General features: G+C 41.5%; 3 protein-coding genes across 6 annotated transcripts in view; 1 reads left to right on the top strand and 2 right to left on the bottom strand.

The window, feature by feature from the left end:
• Nucleotides 1-3,285: 3,285 nt before the first annotated feature.
• PTRHD1 (peptidyl-tRNA hydrolase domain containing 1) lies at nucleotides 3,286-6,720 on the bottom strand. Its single transcript, XM_036873067.1, has 2 exons — nucleotides 6,394-6,720; nucleotides 3,286-4,000 (listed from the first exon to the last, which is right to left on the bottom strand). The coding sequence occupies exons 1-2, from the start codon at nucleotides 6,643-6,645 to the stop codon at nucleotides 3,830-3,832; spliced, it is 423 nt and encodes a 140-aa protein (XP_036728962.1). The 5' UTR covers nucleotides 6,646-6,720; the 3' UTR covers nucleotides 3,286-3,829.
• On the top strand, nucleotides 6,426-19,910 carry CENPO (centromere protein O). 4 transcript variants are annotated; one of them, XM_036873065.1, is made up of 8 exons: nucleotides 6,426-6,561; nucleotides 7,103-7,211; nucleotides 8,756-8,925; nucleotides 14,771-14,888; nucleotides 15,586-15,845; nucleotides 16,824-16,995; nucleotides 17,752-17,918; nucleotides 19,318-19,910. In XM_036873065.1, exons 2-7 carry the CDS (start codon nucleotides 7,166-7,168, stop codon nucleotides 17,886-17,888), a joined length of 903 nt encoding a protein of 300 aa, XP_036728960.1. In that variant the 5' UTR covers nucleotides 6,426-6,561; nucleotides 7,103-7,165; the 3' UTR covers nucleotides 17,889-17,918; nucleotides 19,318-19,910. The 4 variants fall into 4 exon arrangements, 3 of the variants coding, with proteins under 3 accessions (XP_036728960.1, XP_036728958.1, XP_036728961.1); XR_005022390.1 differs by lacking the exon at nucleotides 6,426-6,561 and adding an exon at nucleotides 6,680-6,783 and having other exon boundaries at nucleotides 17,752-18,665; XM_036873063.1 differs by lacking the exon at nucleotides 6,426-6,561 and adding an exon at nucleotides 6,680-6,783.
• The window catches only part of ADCY3 (adenylate cyclase 3), a 100,211-nt gene continuing 89,206 nt past the window's right edge, over nucleotides 8,916-19,920 (bottom strand). Inside the window, exon 23 of the mRNA XM_036873061.1 lies at nucleotides 8,916-8,960. Coding sequence (XP_036728956.1) covers nucleotides 8,916-8,960 — 45 coding nt within the window. The remainder of the gene's footprint in view (nucleotides 8,961-19,920) is intronic.

Genomic DNA, 19,920 nt, shown 5'->3' with positions numbered 1-19,920 from the left:
AAAACTTAGGCCAGCTTTTAAGACCTACCATATCTAGATCTCAAAGTAGAGGAGAAGCTGGGGCTGTGCTAACTTGACCTCAGAGGACAGCTAAAACTTGTGAGGTCATGGTAGCCGAGGGCAGTGATTCGTGGTTCTCAGCCATTTTTCCACACTAACACCTTCTCGTCAGTAACAGTGGTTCACCACTGCCGTTATTCTCAACCAGGAAGCAGTGCACACCCGTAGGATGGCATCTCAGAACCTGTGGGGAAGATATGTTGATGAAACAACAATACAATGAAACTTTAACATGCCCCTCTAGGGGAGCCCTCTGCATTCTGCCAGCCCCATGAGAAGCAATGACCTAAGTGTTGATCCTCAGCTTTACAAGTTCAAAAGCTCAATTTTGTCAGCTCATCCACTTATAATTGGTCCCTACGGTATTGAGTCACACAGCTCATAGTCACAGGAGACTGATTTATAATCCAGAATGTCAATTAACCAATTTAAAATGGAAGATACAGCTTCCCAGCGTTTGAACTACTCGTGACCCCTTTTCAAACCACTCTCTAACTAGTATCTAGATGGCTGAAAATCAGATGAGTAACCAGCTATGAGAGGTTAAGAGAAAATTGGACTGACAAAAGACCTGACTTTCAATCCCAGTCCTGCCACTGACTTTGATCTTGGGCAAGTCAAAGCCTTTCTGAATCAGTAACCTTGAGACAAGTCTGCCTGCATCACAAAACTGTCAGGATTGATTAACACATATGGAAGCACTTTGTTCATAATAAAATATTTTTTCACATGTAAGAAACTTACCAAAGCATAGGAGACTCCTTTTCAAGGATTTGTCACCTATTCTAGGTCTTGCAGCACAGACTTTGCTCCATTGGAGGATCCATTTTTTTGTAAATTTGGTATACAAGGCCAGATACAGTGTACTTAGTGCCAGATTCTTACTCTCCATCTTGACTCCTTCCTGTAAGCACATCATACGCTATCCTAATGTGTTGATTCTAAATCACACACATTTATGGTACACTTTTTAGGTTGCCTGCCTCCTGGGACCAGGCTGCTTCTAGATAACACCAGAGTTTCCGATTCAGTAGGTCTGGGGTAGGGCCTGAGAATTTATATTTCTAACAAGTACGCAAGTGATGCTGACCTAGGGAACTATGCTTTGAGAACAGCTGATCTAGTTCAGATGATGATGAGCTTAGCTGATTCTAATAAGAAAATCTGCCACTTCCCTGCTACTGTCTCGTTCTCACTTGGGTCAGCACGTGAGTGCCTGTCCTTTCCTCACTTGGGTAGAAATTTATGCTATTTGTGCTCCCTGCTTTAGGGATTTACCGGAGCTGTTATTTCCCAGCTGTGTAGACACTCATCTCTCTCTGGCTTTCTCACTGTCTTACTGCAGAATTTGAATTTTAAAAAATACATTAAAAAAAAAATACAGTGTCATTTGGAAACGTTTTCCTAATTGTCTTGAATGGAAGTAGCAGGGAGTGGATGGCATCACTCCCTAGCACAAAAGGAATTATTAGACTGGCTTACGTGACTCATGGCTTTCCCTTAAGGAAAGCTCCTTAAGGGCCATGTCTTATATTTTTATGCTCAGGTTCCAGCACCAAGTGCCCCAGCATTGTTCCAAGGGATTTGTACATACTGACACATCTAATCCACATAGCACTCCTGTAAATCCCTGTTGTACAGATGAAGGTCCTGGGGCTCAGGGAACTTGAGTGACTTGCCCAAGTTCACACAGCTGAAATATTCGAGATTCAGGATTTGGGCTCAAGCAGTTTGCTACCAGAGTCTGAACTTTAACCACTATGTTATGCCATGTAATACAGTGCTCAGTAAGCTTGTTCAGTGTTATGAAAGGCTATGTGCTTCCCGCTTTGTAGAAGAAAATTAAGTCAACAGGTATTTCTTCCACTATAAACTTATGTATATTCATACCTTTTCCCCACTTCCTTTCCTCTCGTCTCAGAAAAGGTTTCTCTCTCTCTCTGTTCAAGGCCTGTCCTTCCTTATGCCCTTGACCCTACCTCTTCTCATTTTTTCCTGAACTTCTGTTATCAGTTATTCCATTTAGTAACTTCAATCTCTCTTCTCCTTCTCCTCCTTCTCACCTATTAACTTGCTCAAGCGTCTAAGAAAATTCCCCTTTGGGACCCAGCATTCACCTTTCCAGCCCCCATTGTCCTCTCTCCTCCCATTCAAGCTTCTTAAAATAGTCCCCACCTCTTACCTCCCCTCCCATTCTTGTTGATAGGTTCCAGTCTGATTCCCACCTCATATACTATTTAAACTGCTTTCACCAAGTTAATCAACATATTCCCAATTGCTAAATGTTTTCATTTCTTATTTAGTGAAATTCTGTGCTGCCCTTGATTGCTCTCTACCCCTTGAGACTCTATTCACTTGGGTTCCTGGGGTTGGTTCTGCCCTCAGCACTCTACCAATTCTCCCTGGGAGACCCTATCAACTCTCCTAGTTTCAAGTGACCATCTCTTATAAAGGGAAATCTTCCTGTCTAGTAGCTTGGCAGTCTTGGTATCTAGAGGGTGGGGGGAAGTGTACCCATTTTACCTTGTACATTTCTCTCTGTATTAATATCTATATATCTGTCTTCTCACTAGATTCTTAACTACCTGAGGGCAAAAACTTCTATTCATCTTTGCATCCTCAGCTCTTAGTACAGCCTGCCACAGCAGACATGCAACAGATATCTGTTGAACAAATGACCCTTTATAAACTTTGCTTCACAGATGTCCAATTTCAGTAGATGTCTCCAAATGTTTATAGAAATGTTTTAAGCACTCAACAGTGTTATAATACATGTTCAGAGAAGGGAGCTATCATTTTTGGCTGCGTAAGACTTTGTGACAGTGATAGCACTTGAGCCACAAAGTTTCAGTCCAGAGGCAGGAAAGGGAGGGGGAGAGTACTAACATTCGACTCCCAGGCCAGAGACTGGAGGGCAGCGACTGGAGTCTTCATTTATACCTCAAGTTTGGATAAGGGAATAGAAGATTCACCTAAAAAGGTAGGTAGGAAATATAAACGTGGAGGGCCTGAGGGCTAAGCTAAGGAATCTTGACTTTATTCCTGGGCAAGTTGGAGCCTATACTGAAAAGGGTGCTCAGTGATCCTATCAATATACGAAGCTGGTGGCAGAACGTTTGCTGCCTTGTAACCAGGATACGCTAGGTGAGCAGACCAGTGGGACACTCGTGAGCAAAATGAGAGCCTGATTCAGGGTGGTGGCACTGGAAACTATAAGAAAATAGATGTAGTACTTGACATATTTTATTAAATCAAATAAATAAAATTTTAACATCTTTGAAATGAAATTACATGTCTCAACTTAATTGGCAGCATTTCTTCTTTCTTAACAACACGTAAAATAATGGTGTATCTTAAAGTTGATGGTGTCCAAGATTCAATGATTACAATACCTGGATGTGAGTAAGAAATAGGGAATTCAAAGGAAAAGTTTTAAACCTGGGTAATTGGAAGAACTCTATTATTCCTAACAAAAAAGTAAGGGTATTTCCTTGATCCCTATATAGGAGTCTAACCAAATCTTCTATTTGAGCAATGACTCATAGATGATGATAATGCTACTCTCCTACTTTCCCCATCTGAACTTATAATTAAAAATACTTATTAATGACAACTTTAATATGAACATGTTTTGACCCTCAAGAAACTGTCATAATTTAAAGGGAAGGGAATTGCCACTGAAAGGAGTACACGGTGCTTAGGGATGGACAGCGTGCAGTTTCTGGATCCAGCTGATATTCAAACATATCAAAGCAATTGATAACTTCAGTCATTTGAACAATCGGAACTTCTTCAAATACTGGTTCACTTCTTCCTTGGGGTAGGGACGGAGTGCAATGCAAGTGGGGATGTTCTCTGGCTGCTCCACCCACAGCTTGTGGTCAATGTTCTTCTGTTGCAGCGTCTCTGCCAGCAACTTTAAGGTGGTCTCGTCTGGGGCCTACAAGGAGCAGAACACAGACTGAAAAGCCCATTTAGTAAGTGACAAAAGGCAAAGGACAAAAAAAAAAAGTATGGAGGGGGGCTCCTCTTAACTGAAACTGGAGGAACAGCTCTACCAAAGAAGGAACTGTAGAGCAAGTCTCTAGAAACAACAGCTTCATTGCTCCATTTGCCATTCACTCTCTGAAGGGGTGGGAGTGGGGGTGGGGATGCATTGTCAGTAATTATGCTCTACACATTTTCTAGTTCTGGTGCCTAAACAGCATCCCTAATCCCTCGGCCAGCTCTGACTTTAAGAGCTGACTACTGGAAGGATTTCTAAAATCACATCACCTCCACCTCCCTCCTACTTCCACCCTAGTCCACACAAACCTAGAAGGATTTTCTTTCCACCAGGATAGTTCCCAGTTTTTAACTCAAGGGTGGGCAAACTATTCTCTAGTGTCCTTCTGAAATTGTTTCTCATCATCTTTATCACCCGTGCTGAATCCCATTACAGGAAATAGTATAGCTATCACTCAGAAAATAAAGATAGTGTGTTATGTTGCATAAGGTATATTTTTTTGCCTATGAAGGCAGAAGCCACTAAGATAACCAGAGGTTTGTCTTATCAAATTAGAGGATGCTGGGATTGCCACTCAATCTACTGAGTCCTTTGGGCATGCTGAAGAAGAATGCATTGACTTCCCCTCCCTCCTTCTTCAGCACCAGGAGCAGCACAGTACAAGTCAGAGTGAGTCCAAACCCTTGCTCTACCACTTACTGATTTGTGTGCTCTTTGATAAGTTATGTGACTTAGCTGAACCTTTGTGTCCCCGTTGTAAAATGGGATGATAATGCTTCCTAGTAGTAGTGAGATTCAGTGAAATCAGGCTCAGATCTGTGCCTGACACACAGCATCCAGTAAATGGAGTTAATCTTGGCACTGTCTTATATTTTATTGGTCTTTATGGCTACAGCACCACCTTTATTTAATCAGTGGTGACTCCTACGTCCCTTTCTTGAGTCATAGCTAACAACAGAATCATGAGATGTCTTTTAAACTCAGAGGAGTCACTTAATCTCTGTGGGCTTCAGATGTCTCATCTGAGAAAAGGGGTAAATATTTTATCTGCCTGAAAGCAAGGGAGTGGGGGATGTCTGAACTACATGATTTCTTGAAGCCTTCCTATAAAATCCTATAAAAAGAATCTAAAGGAAAAGCTATCTGTTTCTTTTCTGCCTACTTATAGATTCTCAAGACATTTTCCTACAGGTTACAGTTTAATGTTTCATTACCCAACAGCAATTTTTCTCTTGAAAAATGATCTGCTTTTGCCAGCTGGCCAAGAAGGAATTACCCAACCCCTCCACCCCAGGTTTATTTATTAAAATAAATAAATTTTATAATGAGAAGAAAATTGCTTTAAAATGAAAGCAATATTTTTTTCATTATAAAATGTGTGCTTAATGTAGGAAACTAAAAAAAAATAGAGAAGCATTACAAAATAACCAAAATTCCACTACCCACTCACTACTTAATATTTGGATATATTTTCTTAGTTCTTACTTTCAAAATCTGGATCACTTTGTATGTAGAATATATAGTTAAATTAGAATCGCATCATGAGCACTCTTCATGTCAGGTAAATATGCTCCAAAAACATGATTTATGCTAGTTTTGTAATAATCCATTATAAGAGCATAAGTTTAGACAATTCATCGTACTGGAAATTTAGTGATTTCCACTTTTTTTACTATTATAAAATGCTCCTATCCTTGTACAACGCTCTTTGGGTGCATCTTGCTATTTTCTTAGGATACATTTCTAGAGGCAGAACTGACAGAAGGTAAGGGTAAGATCTGTTTGGCTATCTGTAAAAAGAACCTTACCTCTAATGCTAGGTTCAAATTATACTAGGGTTCACATTTATTTTCAAATAATTTGGCGTCAGAACCAGGTAAATGCTCCAGTTTGGCTTCACTTGCAATAAGGAACCCCGCGTCCTTACCCTTCAGTATCGGTTTTGCGAAAAGGGTTAAGGACAGTACTTTTCTGCGCAGCCATTAAAAGGCCGGCGCAGTGCACAGGTAGAAAGGCGGGTGTCGCTCCACCAGCCTCCGCCCTCATAGGCATCTGTTTAAGAGGTACGCAGGTAAGACCGAAGGGGTGCGGGAAGCGTTTATAACGGGCCCGATGTCCACTTGTCACACCGTCAGGCCCCACCCAGTCAAGGTAAGGCTCCCTGGGCAATAGCTCAAGCCCCAGAACCCTTACCAAAACTTATAAGTCAAACACCCCTCACCACTAATGCCACACCCACTCCATGAAGTTAGGCCCTCCGACTCAAGACCACACCCTCTTCCGGTCTCGATATCCTCAGGGCCCCTCCCCCTCCGCCCGGGCCTCACCTCGAGGACCACCTTGCGCATGCGCCCCAGCTCCCGGAGGTAAGCGGCCGTGTGCGGGTGGTCCCGGTGAATGTGCAAGGCCGCGGTGGCTGCGTGACAAGCCTGTGCTACCAGTGCGCCCGCTGGCCAGGAAAACGGCGCCTGTGATAGATCCTTTCGTAACACCAGGTACTGTACCAGGATCTGCGGCTCTGCGCCAGCGACCGCCATCTTCCCGCGCAACTGAAAGGCCAGGCCTATCCCCCGATGCATGCCGGGATCAGGGAGGGGCCGTGAGCGCTGCCATGTTTTTATACGGTGGGAGTGCAAAGCACGCTGGGACCGGTTGGCTTGGATTTGAAGGCAAGCGGGAACTCTCGGCCCTGGCCTGAGTGAGCCAGAGGAGAGGAGGTAAGGGAAAGTAAGACCCAGTGGCGGAAGGGACCGTGACAGGATGGAAGGCTGAGCGGCATTTTTACAGCTTCCGTGTGCAAGGAAGCCCGGAGGAACCAGAGGCGCCGCGCCTTGGGAGCGCGCAGGGGCGGGGAGGTAGGCGTGGACACCGCCGACTCGGACCCGGGCAGCGGACCGGGCGGGTCAGGGAAGGGGAGTCCTAGCGACGACACTTGGGGTGTCCGGGGCGCACGGGTGCGTACGTGCGTTGCGTGTGCCTGCCCTCTAGGTTTGTCTGAATGTGAACCGATTCTTGCCATTTCATTTTGTCCCCAAGGACAGCCCTATTACTGGTGCTTGGACAGCTTTCTAGCAAGTCTCTTGGAAATCTGAGGAGGAGATGGAACTGGCGAATACTCTAAGTCAAGACGGCGAGTCCAGAAGAGGTATTCAAAGGGTCGCCTTTCCCCCCTTACTACTGCTGCCCAAACAACGCGCAGGTTGAAAGCCCTTTCCTCCTCTAACCGATGTGTGACCTGTCCTGTTTGGGAGCAGGATGGTGAAAGGAACTAACATTGAAGACTTAAAGGGACAGGCAGCTAAGATCATTGGAGCAGGAAAAATTACTTCACATATTCTAGGCTCTTATCCCTTTTTAGACCAATAGGTTGCATTCCCAGTATGCTAAGCGTTCATATTCAGAGCTACAGTTCTAGCCAATGAGCTTTCTTTACTCTTCCCAGGGTTTGGGGGGAGCCATTTATGCATTACTCCCGTGGAAGAGGCAGTGACTGGTATTGGTCAGACCTGGGTTGGAGTACTGGCTCTGCCATTATAAATACTGTGGCCTTGGGCAAGTTATTTTACTTTTCTCTGCCTCAGTTTTTTCGTGTGGAAAATGGAGATGAATAATAGCATTGTGGTGGTGGCTGTGGAAATTAGATAAGTAATTCTTTTAATGCTTTTCAAGTGAAGCATTTAGCACATGCCTAATGCATAGGAAATATTAAATGCTTTAATTGTTTGCATGCTTTGCAAGTAAAGGATCTAGCACAAGTGTCTCTTTTTTTAATAAATTTATTTTATTTATTTAGTTTTGATTTTCGTTGCTGCACGCGGGCTTTCTCTAGTTGCGGTGCGCGGGCTTCTTATGCGGTGGCTTCTCTTGTTGTGGAGTGCGGGCTCAGTAGTTGTGGCGCACGGGCTTAGTTGCTCTGTGGCATGTGGGATCTTACCGGACCAGGGCTTGAACCCATGTCCCCTGCATTGGCAGGCGGGTTCTTAACCACTGTGCCACCAAGGAAGCCCCACAAGTGTCTTAATATGTAGGAAATGTGCACAAATGTTTCATTGCTAGAGTTGATTAGCATTATGAAACTATGACCTTTACTATATTGGTCTTTAGTCAGTCTCTTAGGATCTGAGATTGCCTCTGAATTTCTATCTGTTGGTGAGCTTGTTTTCCTGTCTGATACCCAGTAATATTGGTGGACGGTTCCTTTCAGTGTGTGCCTTTATAGTCCTATGCTCCTAATACTTTTCAGAGCTTCAGAGTACTTATTCAAGCCTCTGTGGATGTCTAAATCCAGTTATGCATTAGCACTTTGGGAAAACATGCGTAAAACCCCAAAAAACAATTCTGCATTAAAAAAAACAATTTCTGAGAGAGTCAGTGAATTTGGTGACCCTGTTTTCCTCTGGGTCACTATTATCATAGATAACTGAGATTAGCCATATTCAGATGATGCCCTTTTTGAACAGTGTCTTGGTCAGGGACTGCTTGTAGGTCAGTGTTCGGCCTAAGAGGTTGCTGATCATTGATTTCTGTTGTCAGCTCCTCTTGTTTTATAAATTGTTGGCAGCATCTCCAGTTTAGCTGACCACAGAGTTCTGGAAAAAGGGTCACCCTCTGTTCTTCCCTGAAGTGCTTCCTGTTCCTGGGGTTAGAAATCCTTAGCTTCTTGTGAAATTCCTTTTTTACTTCCCTCAGGTGTTTTAGCTCACTTGGAAAGACTAGAGACTCAAGTGAGCAGATGCCGTAAAAAACTGGAAGAGCCACAGAGCGCACAGGCAGTGGAAAGTGCTCTTGGAACCAGGATTCATGAATTGAGACGTCTGCGAGATAAGCTGAGGGCTGAAGTGAAACAACATCAAGCTAGAGTGAGTAGAAGGGTGATTGACGTTGGCAGGCTTTCCTAGAGTGTAAAAAACAAACATGATCTGGGAATTAGCAAATTTGTGTAATATGGTTTACCTGTGGTCTTACTGGATGGATTTAAGTCCTTGATCCCTCAAGTGATCAAACCTGTAGAGTCGGCTAATGTCAATACCAGCTAACAGTTGGCAGACATTACTGATGCGCCAGGCGAATTCTTCATAATAGTCTCTTAAACCTGCCCTCATAGACATGAGCCTGTTACCTTAATCTCAGCCAGACTTGAGTCATTGGTACTTTTGTCATTAGCACCATCTTTCTATAACCCAACCTGAAACCTCACAGTAAACTTTGACTTTTCCTTCTTTTCAGCTTTCTCTCTGGCCCAGGTTCAGTTAGTAAAACCTGTCAAATTCTTCTTTAGATTGTGCCCCTCCCCCACCCCCTGCTGTAGAGCACGTATTATCCACATGGGTCCTATAAATATTTACCAGGTGATATAGATGGCGGGATTATTGCAGCAGTCTGCTAGTTCGTTTTCTTCTGGTATTTATACTTCTCTGATAAATTCCGCACAGCCAAGAAAATCTTCATAAAACACTACATTTTTCATTAAATTACAAGTTTCCTTGCTCAAAGTGTCAGTAATTATTCATTGCTCCTGGGTTAAGGTCAGCCTTCTTTTTCTTGTCTTCCCTCCCTCTCTTCCTTTTCCCCCTTTCCTCCATTTCTTCTCTTCCTCCCTCCCCCCTTCCTTTTTTTATTAAAGAAAAAAAAAAATATATATATATATGTATACCCATACCCATATATGTGTATATATGTTGTGCACTAATCTGAAGATCCTTTTACAGAACGAACACACCCTGGTAAGTACCACACAGATCAAAGTGTAGACTACTACCAGTACCCCAGAAGTCTCCCTTAAATCCTCCTAGTCATTTCCCTCAAGGTAACTGCTATTCTGGTTTCTGTTACTATACATTGGTTTTACTTGTTACTGAGCTTTATATAAATTTAAAAAGTATAAACTCTGTTATGTCGGGCTGCTTTTGCTGAATGTTATCTCTGTGAGGTTCATCCATATTGGTGCATGCTGTGGTCATTCTTTCATATTGCTATATAATTATTCCGTTTAAGAAATATCCCACAATTTATTTACTTATTGTACTTATTGGTGACATTTGGGTTATTTGGGTTGTTTCACTTTGGGGCTATTAAGAATAATGCTGCTGTGAACATTCTTGTTCCTGTCTTTTGATGTAAAAATATATACTTTTCTATTGAATTGCTGGGTCACAGGGTATGCAGATTATCTTTAGTAAATACTATCAAACAGTATTTGAAAGTTATTGTACCAATTTTACATTCCCAGCAACAGTGTATAAGGTTTCCATTGTTCTGCGTCTTTACCGATACTTGGTGTTGTCAGTTTTAGAAATTTGTCATTCTAGAGTGTGAGAGTAAATCATTGTGGATTAATTCACGTTCACCTAATGACTGATGATTTTAAGTACCTGTTTGGACACTTGAAAATCTTCTCTTGTGAACTTATTAAGATTTTTGCAGAATTTTTATTGGGTTGTATATCTTTTATTGTAGAATTCTTTACACATTTTGGATATGAGTTCTTTGTTGTGTATCTGTATTCCAGATCTTCTTTTAAAGACCTGGCTTGCCTTTTCACTCTCTAATGATGTGGTGAGAAGAAAGTCTTCGTTTTAATGAAGTTTGATTTAGGAATCTAACTTTATGCTTACCGTTCTTGTTTCCTTTTAATCTTTGCCTAACTTTGAGAACATGAAGATATTCTGTGTTATTTTCTAAAAGCTTTATTTTACTTTTTATTTTTAGAATTACAGTCCCTCTGAAATTGATTTTTGTGTATGGTGTGAAATAGACGTCATACTTCTTTTGTTTTTTTCCATATGGATATCCAGTTCATCCAGTACTACTTCTTGAAGACCACTCTTTTCCCATTGTATTGCAGTGGATCTTTGGGTCCACTCTGGGCCCGTTTCTGGGTTCTGTTCTGTGCCATTGGTCTGTTTGTCTTTGTGCTAGTACCAGAGGTTTATTACTGAAAGTTTTGATACCTATAGCTTAGGTCTTCTTCAGAATTATCTTGGCTATTGTTGGCCCCTTGAATTTCGCATAAATTTGGGAATTGGCTATCAATTTCCAAAAAGAAACCTCCTGTAGCTTTGATTGGAATTGCACTGAATCTATATATTGATTTGGAGAGGATTGAAATCTTTATAGTATTGCGTCTTCCAGTCAGTGTACATGGCATATCTTCTAGCTTCTTGGGATGAACACTTATTGTTTTTTAAGTCTTTTTTTCTCCTGTATGTGTTTAAGTTTATAAATTTCCCTCTAAGCATAGAATCTTAGTCCATATGGGCCACAATAACAAAAATACCATAAACTGGATGACTTATAAGCAACAAATATTTATTTTTTACAGTTTTAGATGCTGGGAAGTCCAGGATCATGGCACCAGCAAATTCAGTGTCTGAGGACTTAACTACCTCTTTGATTGTGGTCTCACTGTAACCTCATATGGCGGAAGAGGCATGCTAGCTCTTTGGCATCTCTTTTATAAGGGCACTAATCCCATTCATGAGGGCTCCCCCATCATGACCTAGTCACCTCCCAAAGGCCCCACCTCCAAATACCATCACATTGGGCTTTAGGTTAGGTTTCAACATGAAGTTTGAGGGACACAAACATTCAGTTCATAGCACATGGCTTTAGCTATATCCCACAAGTTTTGGTATATCATGTTTTCATTATCATTTCAATTCAAAATATTTTTGATTTCCATTGTAATATCTTCTTTGTCCCATAGGTTTGTTTTAGAAATATATTGCTTAATTTCCAAAAATTGGGGGATTTGTTAGTAATTTTTTTAGTTACTGATTTATAGCTTAATTCCATTGTGATCAAAGAACATGATCCAGCATGTGGTCAATTTTGATAAATGTTCCATGTGCATTAAATGTGGGTTTTGCATTTTTGGGTACTGTATTCTATCAAATAGACCAAATATGTTCATCATGATGTTCAGATATTTTATATCCTCACTAATTTACTTGTCAACTTGTTTTATCAGTTACTGGGATAAATGTGTTGAAATCTCCTGCTGTAATTGTGGATTTGTACATTTTTTCCCCTTTCATTCCATTTTGCTGTATAGTAGGTACAAACAAATTTAGGATTGTTATATCTTCCTGGTTGACTTAACTTTTATCATTATGAAATGTTCCCTTTTCTTTTAGTTAAACTTCTTAAAGTCAACTTTGTCAAATATTAGTATCACTACAACAGCTCTTGTTCTTGTTAAGTATCAATAGCATATAGTTAGACATTTTTAATCCAGCCTGGCAGTCTTTGTCTTTTAATTAAAGTATTTAGTCCATGAACTTTTAATATGATTACTAACATATCTGGATCTCAGTCTACCATGTTATTATTTATTATCTTATTTGTTCTTTGTTTCTCTTTTGTCCTTTCTTTCCACCTTTTGGATTGATCTTTTTTTATTATTCCACTTCTCTAATTATACATACTTTTAGCATTCTTTTAGTGGTTATCCTCCAGAAAACATGCTTTTTTGTCTTACTTTAGATTAGTACTTGTACCACTTTCTGGATAATTACAGAACCTTCTAACATCTTTTCTCTCCCACACATGCAACCTTTCATGTTATTATTGTCATATGTTAATTCTACATATACTTAAAACTGTATGAAACACTTTTGTTTGTATAGTCACTATGCCTTTAGAGTTACATATATATATTTACCTTTTTCAGTGCTCTTTATTACTTGCTGCATTTCCAAATTTTCATCTGGGATTATTTTCCTTCAGTGTAAGTAGTTCCTTTTGGTACTACTTTCAGTGTAAATTTGCTGGAAATAAATTCTCTATTTTTGTTTGTCTGAAAACACCGTATTTCACTATATTTTTCATGTTTAAAGGGGTATTTTTGCTCGGTATAGAATTATAGATTGAAATTTATTTTCTTTCATACTTTAAATACGTTTTTCCATTGTCTTCTAGTTCCATAGTTTCTGTCAGATGTTATTATTTATTATTTGCATGTAGTGTGTCTTTTGTTTGCATGTAGTGTGTCTTTTTCCCTCTGGCTGCTTTATGGTTCTGTCTTTGGGTTTTAGCAGTTTTATGTCATAATGTGGCTAGGATTGGTTTTCTTTCTTCATCCAGCTTGGTGTTTGTAGCATTTCTTAATTACTTGCTGTTTTTCATTTATTTGGAAAATTTGGCCAGTATCTTTCAAGTAATGCATCTGCCTCATTCTTTCCTTTATTTCTGGGGCTCCCATGTGTGGAGTTTTTGTTTTGTTTTTACTGTGACCTATGTCTTATATCTTTAATCTAGATAAGAAAATATACCTATTTTCTACTTTTTTTATGTGTCCAGTCAGCTTTTAAACCTGTTGAATTCCTGATTTTGGTTATTGTATTTTTTGGATTTAGGATTTTCATCTGACTCTTTTTAATAGATTCCAGCCCTTTGGTGTGAGTTCTCCATCTTTTAATCTATTTTAATGACTATGCCTGATAACTCAAATAGCTGAATCCCTTTGGATCTGCTTCTGTTGTCTTCTTTTTCCTCCTGGTTTTCAGCCATCTGTTCCTCTTCCCTGATACGCTTCATGATTTTTTTTTTTTCAGTGATGGGTATTGTATGAAAAAATATAGGGATTCTGAACTATGTTCTCTTCCTCCAGAAAGAATTTCATTTTTTTTCTGACAGGCAGATAGCATATGGGCGTATCACCTTAATCCAGTTGAGGTAATCTGTTTCTGGTTTGTGCTTACTCCTAGGGTGTAGTCCTTTGGTGGGGGGCAGGGGGACCTCACTTGAAAGCTTGGATGTGTTGGGAACAGATCTGTCAAGATCCCTCTTCTTTGGCAGGCCCTGATCTCCAAAATCTCTGCTTAGCTTTTTAACTTTCAGGAGCTTCTTTCTGTTTTGGTTTCTAAGTACCCAGTCACACATAGGCAGTTTAGGATTTGGCAAATGCCTGGAGGGCAAGTTGTATGCAGAATGTTGGGTTCCCTTTTCTATAGTTTGACCCACAGCAAGGCTGCTCTGGTAACCTTGATCTCCAGTTTCTGTTTCCCTGGCATGGTGAGACTGCTACAGAATTTAGCCTGCAGCTTTCTATTTGGCCTGCATGCCTTGTGATAAAAATCAGCAAATGCTCTGAGGGGGAAAACCTCAGGAAATCCCAGCTAACTTCAGAGCATTTATCTTTAGTCTTCAATCTGGTTATTTTGGTGATTCTCCAGTGCCTTCGGGCCATTTTCTGTTTGTTTACTTGCATGATTGCTTATTCCTCTTTGGTATTTGATCCAGCTTGTGTAGTTGTCTCAGAGGGAGAGTTAGTCCAATACCTCCTACTGGGCCGTAGCTCACAGCGTGTGGCTTAGGGTCAGTATTTCTCATCCTGGCACTTGAAAACCTGCACAGTCTGACCCAAACCAACTTTCCCCAGCCTTGCCTCTTCGCAGCTGTTTTTGCTTACCCTAGACTTTCCTCACATCCTTTTCTTTCTCCTCTCACAGTACTCTCCATGCCAACCAAATTCATTGTTGTCCAGGCCAGCACAATTTCTACTTCTGATTCCTAGCACTGTAACCCACAAGATTCTTCCTCTGCTATGAGTTCATAGCACCAGGTGGCTGGCCACTGTAGCATTTCTTGATTGATTATATAATAAAAAAATATTCTGCATTTAAATTTTTTCCAGGTAGGTGAGGGCATGGGCCTTCTATTATGCCCCTTTGTACCCAGTTTGATCTGCTACATATCTCGCAGGTTAAAGCATCTACTACCAATGTAGAACCGGACCAAACATTAGAGATTACTGAGCAAGAATTTTTGAAGAGAAAACGGGAAAACGTGAAAGCCATTCTGCAGGCATATCGTTTTACAGGTACAGTTTTTTTTCTGACCTGTTTCAGTCTGGGTCTCTTGTCTCTAGTGAGTTAGTTTGCAAGATGTGTTATAAGTCCTGGACTTACTTCATGAACATTGACTTTTGTCCCCTTCAATATACACACACAAAGCTGGCATGCTATTCATAGGCAACTTCACCTACAAGATTGGCCTCTTTGTGCAGCATAAGGTTGATTGGTGGCTGGCTTAGCCTGTTCATTTTTAGCAGTTTGACATGTGCTAGACGGTGTGCTAGAACTTCCTTTACTGCTGGCTTGCTTTTTGCCACTGGTCAAATAGTTTGAACCCCTCAAGTCTCTGTTTCACCATTAAAATGAGGATTTATTTACCTATTATCTGTATCATAAGAGGATTGTGGGAAGACGTGGGGACTACCATAAATTATTTGACACTCAGGAAAAAAGGAGCATAGGTAAATTGAAAAGTTCAAAATCTCTTCCTCAGTAATTTAATATTTAGGATGCTTTTTCTTTCCCACCATTCTTCTGTGGTTTTATCAACTCAAACTCAAAGTGAGCCAGAGTCAGTGAGAAGAAAGAGTCTGTTGTTCATTCAACGAGCATTTGAGCCCATGACGTATGTAACTAGGCAGTGCTGAGGGGACCGGGATGCACAGATGAATAGGATACTGCCTTTGCCTGACATCTCTTAAGGTGTCGTCTTACTTGTCTCAGGGATCAGCGGGAAACTGACCAGCCGAGGAGTCTGTGTCTGCATCGGCACTGCTTTTGAGGGGAATCTGCTGGATTCCTATTTTGTGGACCTTGTCATGCAGAAACCACCTCAGATACATCACCATTCGATTCCAGTCTTCATTCCCCTAGAGGAGATATCTGCAAAATACTTACAGACTAATATTCAGCACTTCCTGTTCACTCTCTGCGAGTACCTGAATGCTTACTCTGGGAGGAAGTACCAGGCAGATCGACTTCAGGTATCTGCGATCTTACAAAGCATTTTGTGAGCCCGGATAAGCTTAAAAGGAAAAAAAGGGACATGTTCTTTTGTACTTTCAAATGTTTCATAACTCTGAGCCGGAAGTTGGACCACTGTCCTTCTAATGCTTGTTTCTTATTAATATACAAGCTGTTTTCCACCTTCTCTTCTGTTGAAACTCTGGATGATGTGGAAGCATGCATACCAGTTAAGGGATTATTCACTCATGAATGGTGATTCTCAAGCTTTTGTACCTGACCCTTCCTTCGCCTCACAAAGTGGTAGGGTACAGTTGCTATACTTTTAATTCAACAGGAATTTATAGAGTACCTACTATGTGCCGGGTGTCTTGCTGAACCTTGGGTATAGGTGCAAAGCAGAATAATGGTTTCTTGAAATACCACAGAGGAATACTCTCCATCTTTGCCTAAGCTCTGGCTTACCTTCTATTTAGGGTTGCAGTTGAGCTTAGGTTTGAGGTAAAAAGGAAAAAAAAAGGTAGACAGGTAATGAATGCAAAAAGGGAATAAGTGACTCTTAAAATAAGTGACTCTTAAAAGGCATTTCCCTCTTTATGCATTTGGAATGACGCTGAAGCTCCTGGTTGTCAGATAAACTTAAATTGATACGTAGCCTGGTTGTCAGATAAACTTAAATTGGTACGTGAATGTAGACATGAAGCACCTCAGCCATATGGTTGTCAATGCAGTTCTTGGCAGAAATAGTATCTCCTCTGTATCCCCAGCCCCTGGCCATTTACGTAGACTCTAGGCTGCTACCAGTTCTTAATTATCTTATAAATCTCTTGTCATTTGTCCTTTTTTCAGGCCTTTCTCTGTCCTTCATTTATTTCTCTGAGATTTAATTAATAGGCCCTGTTTTTGGTAGACATGTTTGAAGCGTCATAACCACTCACTGCCTTTGGAGTTGTAATTGTCATATACTTTGTGTCTCTTTTGATCCTCACCCCCATTAGAGTGACTTTGCAGCCTTTCTGGCTGGGCCCTTGCAGAGAAACTCACTGTGCAACTTGCTGTCATTTACTTACAAAGCAGAGCCGGAAGGCCAGTCCTTCCCATTTTGTGCTAGACTGCTGTATAAGGACCTCACGACAACTCTTCCAACTGATGTCACTGTTACTTATCAAGGTAAGAGGAAGGATACCTCCAGGAAGAAATTATAATATGCCTGGGTTACTTAGGTTGATTGAAACAGGGTGAAGTAGCCTACATCAGTTGGGCCTCTTGAGACACTTTCTTCTGTTTATGTACTATGAACAGAAAAATATGAAGACAGATACCAAGAATATCTTCCTTGTTTCTACCAAATTTTCCTCTCCTGTTTGTAAGTAGTAAACATAATTATCCTAGTTTTCCTTTCTCCTTTGCTCCATCCAACTCCGCCAGAGTTCTTTCAGCTTATGATTTGTTTTCATTGGAGACCCCTCTTAGAGAGACAGCTAATGAGGCTGTGTCATAGGGTCACTGTGGTGGAGAGAGCCAAGACTCGTTTCACTGTGAAACCAAGTAGACATGACAAGTCAGCATATACTTAGCTCTCCAGAGACTCTTCTCTAAATGAAAAATTTTCAGGGATGGCTGAGACATTTGCTGTGACTTTGTTTTCGTTAAATGTACCATAGTACATGGGTGATAATGAGAAAAAGGATAAAATGTTTTTAGGAGGCAGAGATTTTGAAGCTGCCACAGGTTTCACATCATAGGCTTTAGATTTCTCTGGGCAGAGTCTCTGGTCTCAAAATTTCATTGGACCAGTAAGGGGCAAGCCTCTCTCAGCTCCAGACCAAATTAAAAAAAAGTTACACGGGTCCAGAATATTAGTGATCCAAGTTCTGATTCCTACAGTTGCACTAAATGAGATTGATAGGTTCTATCTTTTTTTAGGGACGGATGCATTATCCACCACACGGGAAGAACAGCGAGCAGCCCATGAAAATCTGTTTTTTACAAAGCCCCTACATCAAGTGTTTACTTCATTTGCAAGCAAAGGAGACAAGTTGGATATGAGCCTGGTCTCCTAGAATATTATTTTCATTGGGAACACATCAGAAGTGAGTAAACTAGTACTGACCACAGTTGCAAGCAAGGTCCTGGGAACTGAAAACTGTTGAAAGGCTCAGACTCCTTGCCTGGGGACTGTCCTTGCAATGAGAACAGACACCCACCTCATCAGCATGGTTAGGGACAAGTTTGAGTCTGTAGACCCTGGCATTTTCGGACAGTTCTCCATGATTGCCTGGTCATTTGTTACAGTGCTCAAGAGTATCTCTTGAGATATTGATTTGATCATACATTTTAGCTGAAAATCAGAGTGGTCTGTGGGGTAATAGAGAGCATTTTGTGAAAAAGGGAGTATGTACCATTCAATTGAAGAGTATTTCTAGCTTTTATGATACCTTCAAGTAATTTTGCCTTACTTTCCTTATCTGCGACTTTTGAAAAGAAAGTTCTTAGAACACTCTAGGTTCGTGATACGACATGAATCATATAGTTAAGAAGGGAAGTGTGTTTAATCTTTGGTTTGGAACGGAATATTCTAGGTCACTGCTTTACAAAGAATATGGCATGAGAAGGTACTATGGATAAAACAATCGGGGTTCCATGTATCTAATGTCGTTTCCTAGAACATGTTAGTAGAGCACAGAGTGTATTAAGCTCAGCGGTAAAAAAGCATGATCAGAAGTCTCCTCATAACTTGATCACTGCAGAGGGAAGCGGACCCCCCTCCTTTGTCTCTTCCCTCCCCTGCAAGCTCCAGGCCCTGGCTGCACATGTGTCTTCCTCATCTCCTAGTCCAGGTAGGGTACCACTTCTTGTAACCATGGCCTCTGCTCTGCTGGTGCTTTTTGTTCCTTGTCTTGAGAGTATACGCAGGGCTAGTGCTCGGATGTAAAAACCTGTCATGGTGCCATTTTAATTCCTGTCCCGTTTCCCGCCCCGCCCCACGCCCCCAGTCACAAATAGGAGTCATTACCACCCGTACTGCCCAAGGCCAAGACCTGATGGCCACGCAGCAACCTGCAGGTGTGGCAGCCCCAGCTAACTCTGGGAGGAGCGCAGGGGAATGGTCAAGCCAGCTTGGACCACCATTTAGAGAGAAGCAGCTTAAGAAGAGAGCAAGGTCCTAGTTGAAGCTGTTGCCTTCCAGGCACATGGTGAGGACAGTGTGGGAAGGAGCAAAGCACTTCTCAGATGAGGGCTGTTAACAGAATTTTCCCAGTGATCACATTCAAGTTGAATAAAGCTTTTAATAAAACAGTCTTGTTCTTTATCAATACCTGTAAATTCTCTTTTAAAGCAGTAGCAAACGCGACTGTAGCAAGAGCTCAAAAGGCAAGGCAATATCGGAAAGTGTTTTTTAACAGAAAGTTAAAAATATAAATGTAGAAGATCTGTTTATATATTTTTCTTTCAGAAATAAAGTCCCTTTCCCTCCCTCCCTCCCACCAGGTAAAAGGAAATATTGCACTTTCTGCTCTCATGACTAAGGTGACTGGGGTTCCAGAAGAACCTTTCAAGATTATCAGGACGAGGCCCATTTTTCACGTAACTCGGACCACAGAGGCAAGCAGGTCTTCAGAGTGAAAAGCGCTGCTTCCAAGTTCTAGCCGGGGAGCAGAGCAGCTGCCAGCCCTCATGGTAAACAGAGCTGCGCCACCTGTGCCCCCCGCCGGGCACGAAGGCAGCAGCCTTGTTCCTCCTCTGGTACATTCCTGCTCACAGCGGCCATGGCCTCTCTGGGGGAAGGAGGGCTGGTCGGAACTAGGGCTCTGGAAGGATTATTCCAGTACTATGCCTAAGAGCCCTACTCTCTGGGGAAGCTACAGGCACACCAAGGAAGAGTATGGCCACCCTCAGAGCTCACACATCCATAAACAAATGAAGGCTTGAGATTTTTTTTAAACCTAAAGTCTATGTGAGTGTGCACTTCAACAGCTTGGGAATGTTGGGACTTGGTCATTTGTCCTTTCCCAAGGCCTTTCTTTGATTCCAAAAAATAAACTCTCCCTCCCGTGTGGACTCTCGTGGGGCTCGAGGCCATTCAGGAGTTGT

Source organism: Balaenoptera musculus, chromosome 13, assembly GCF_009873245.2.
Source record: "Balaenoptera musculus isolate JJ_BM4_2016_0621 chromosome 13, mBalMus1.pri.v3, whole genome shotgun sequence".
In the NCBI taxonomy this organism is placed as follows: Eukaryota; Metazoa; Chordata; class Mammalia; order Artiodactyla; family Balaenopteridae; genus Balaenoptera; species Balaenoptera musculus.
Note: the sequence above shows the minus strand (reverse complement) of the source record. Positions and strands in the feature narration are given on the sequence as shown.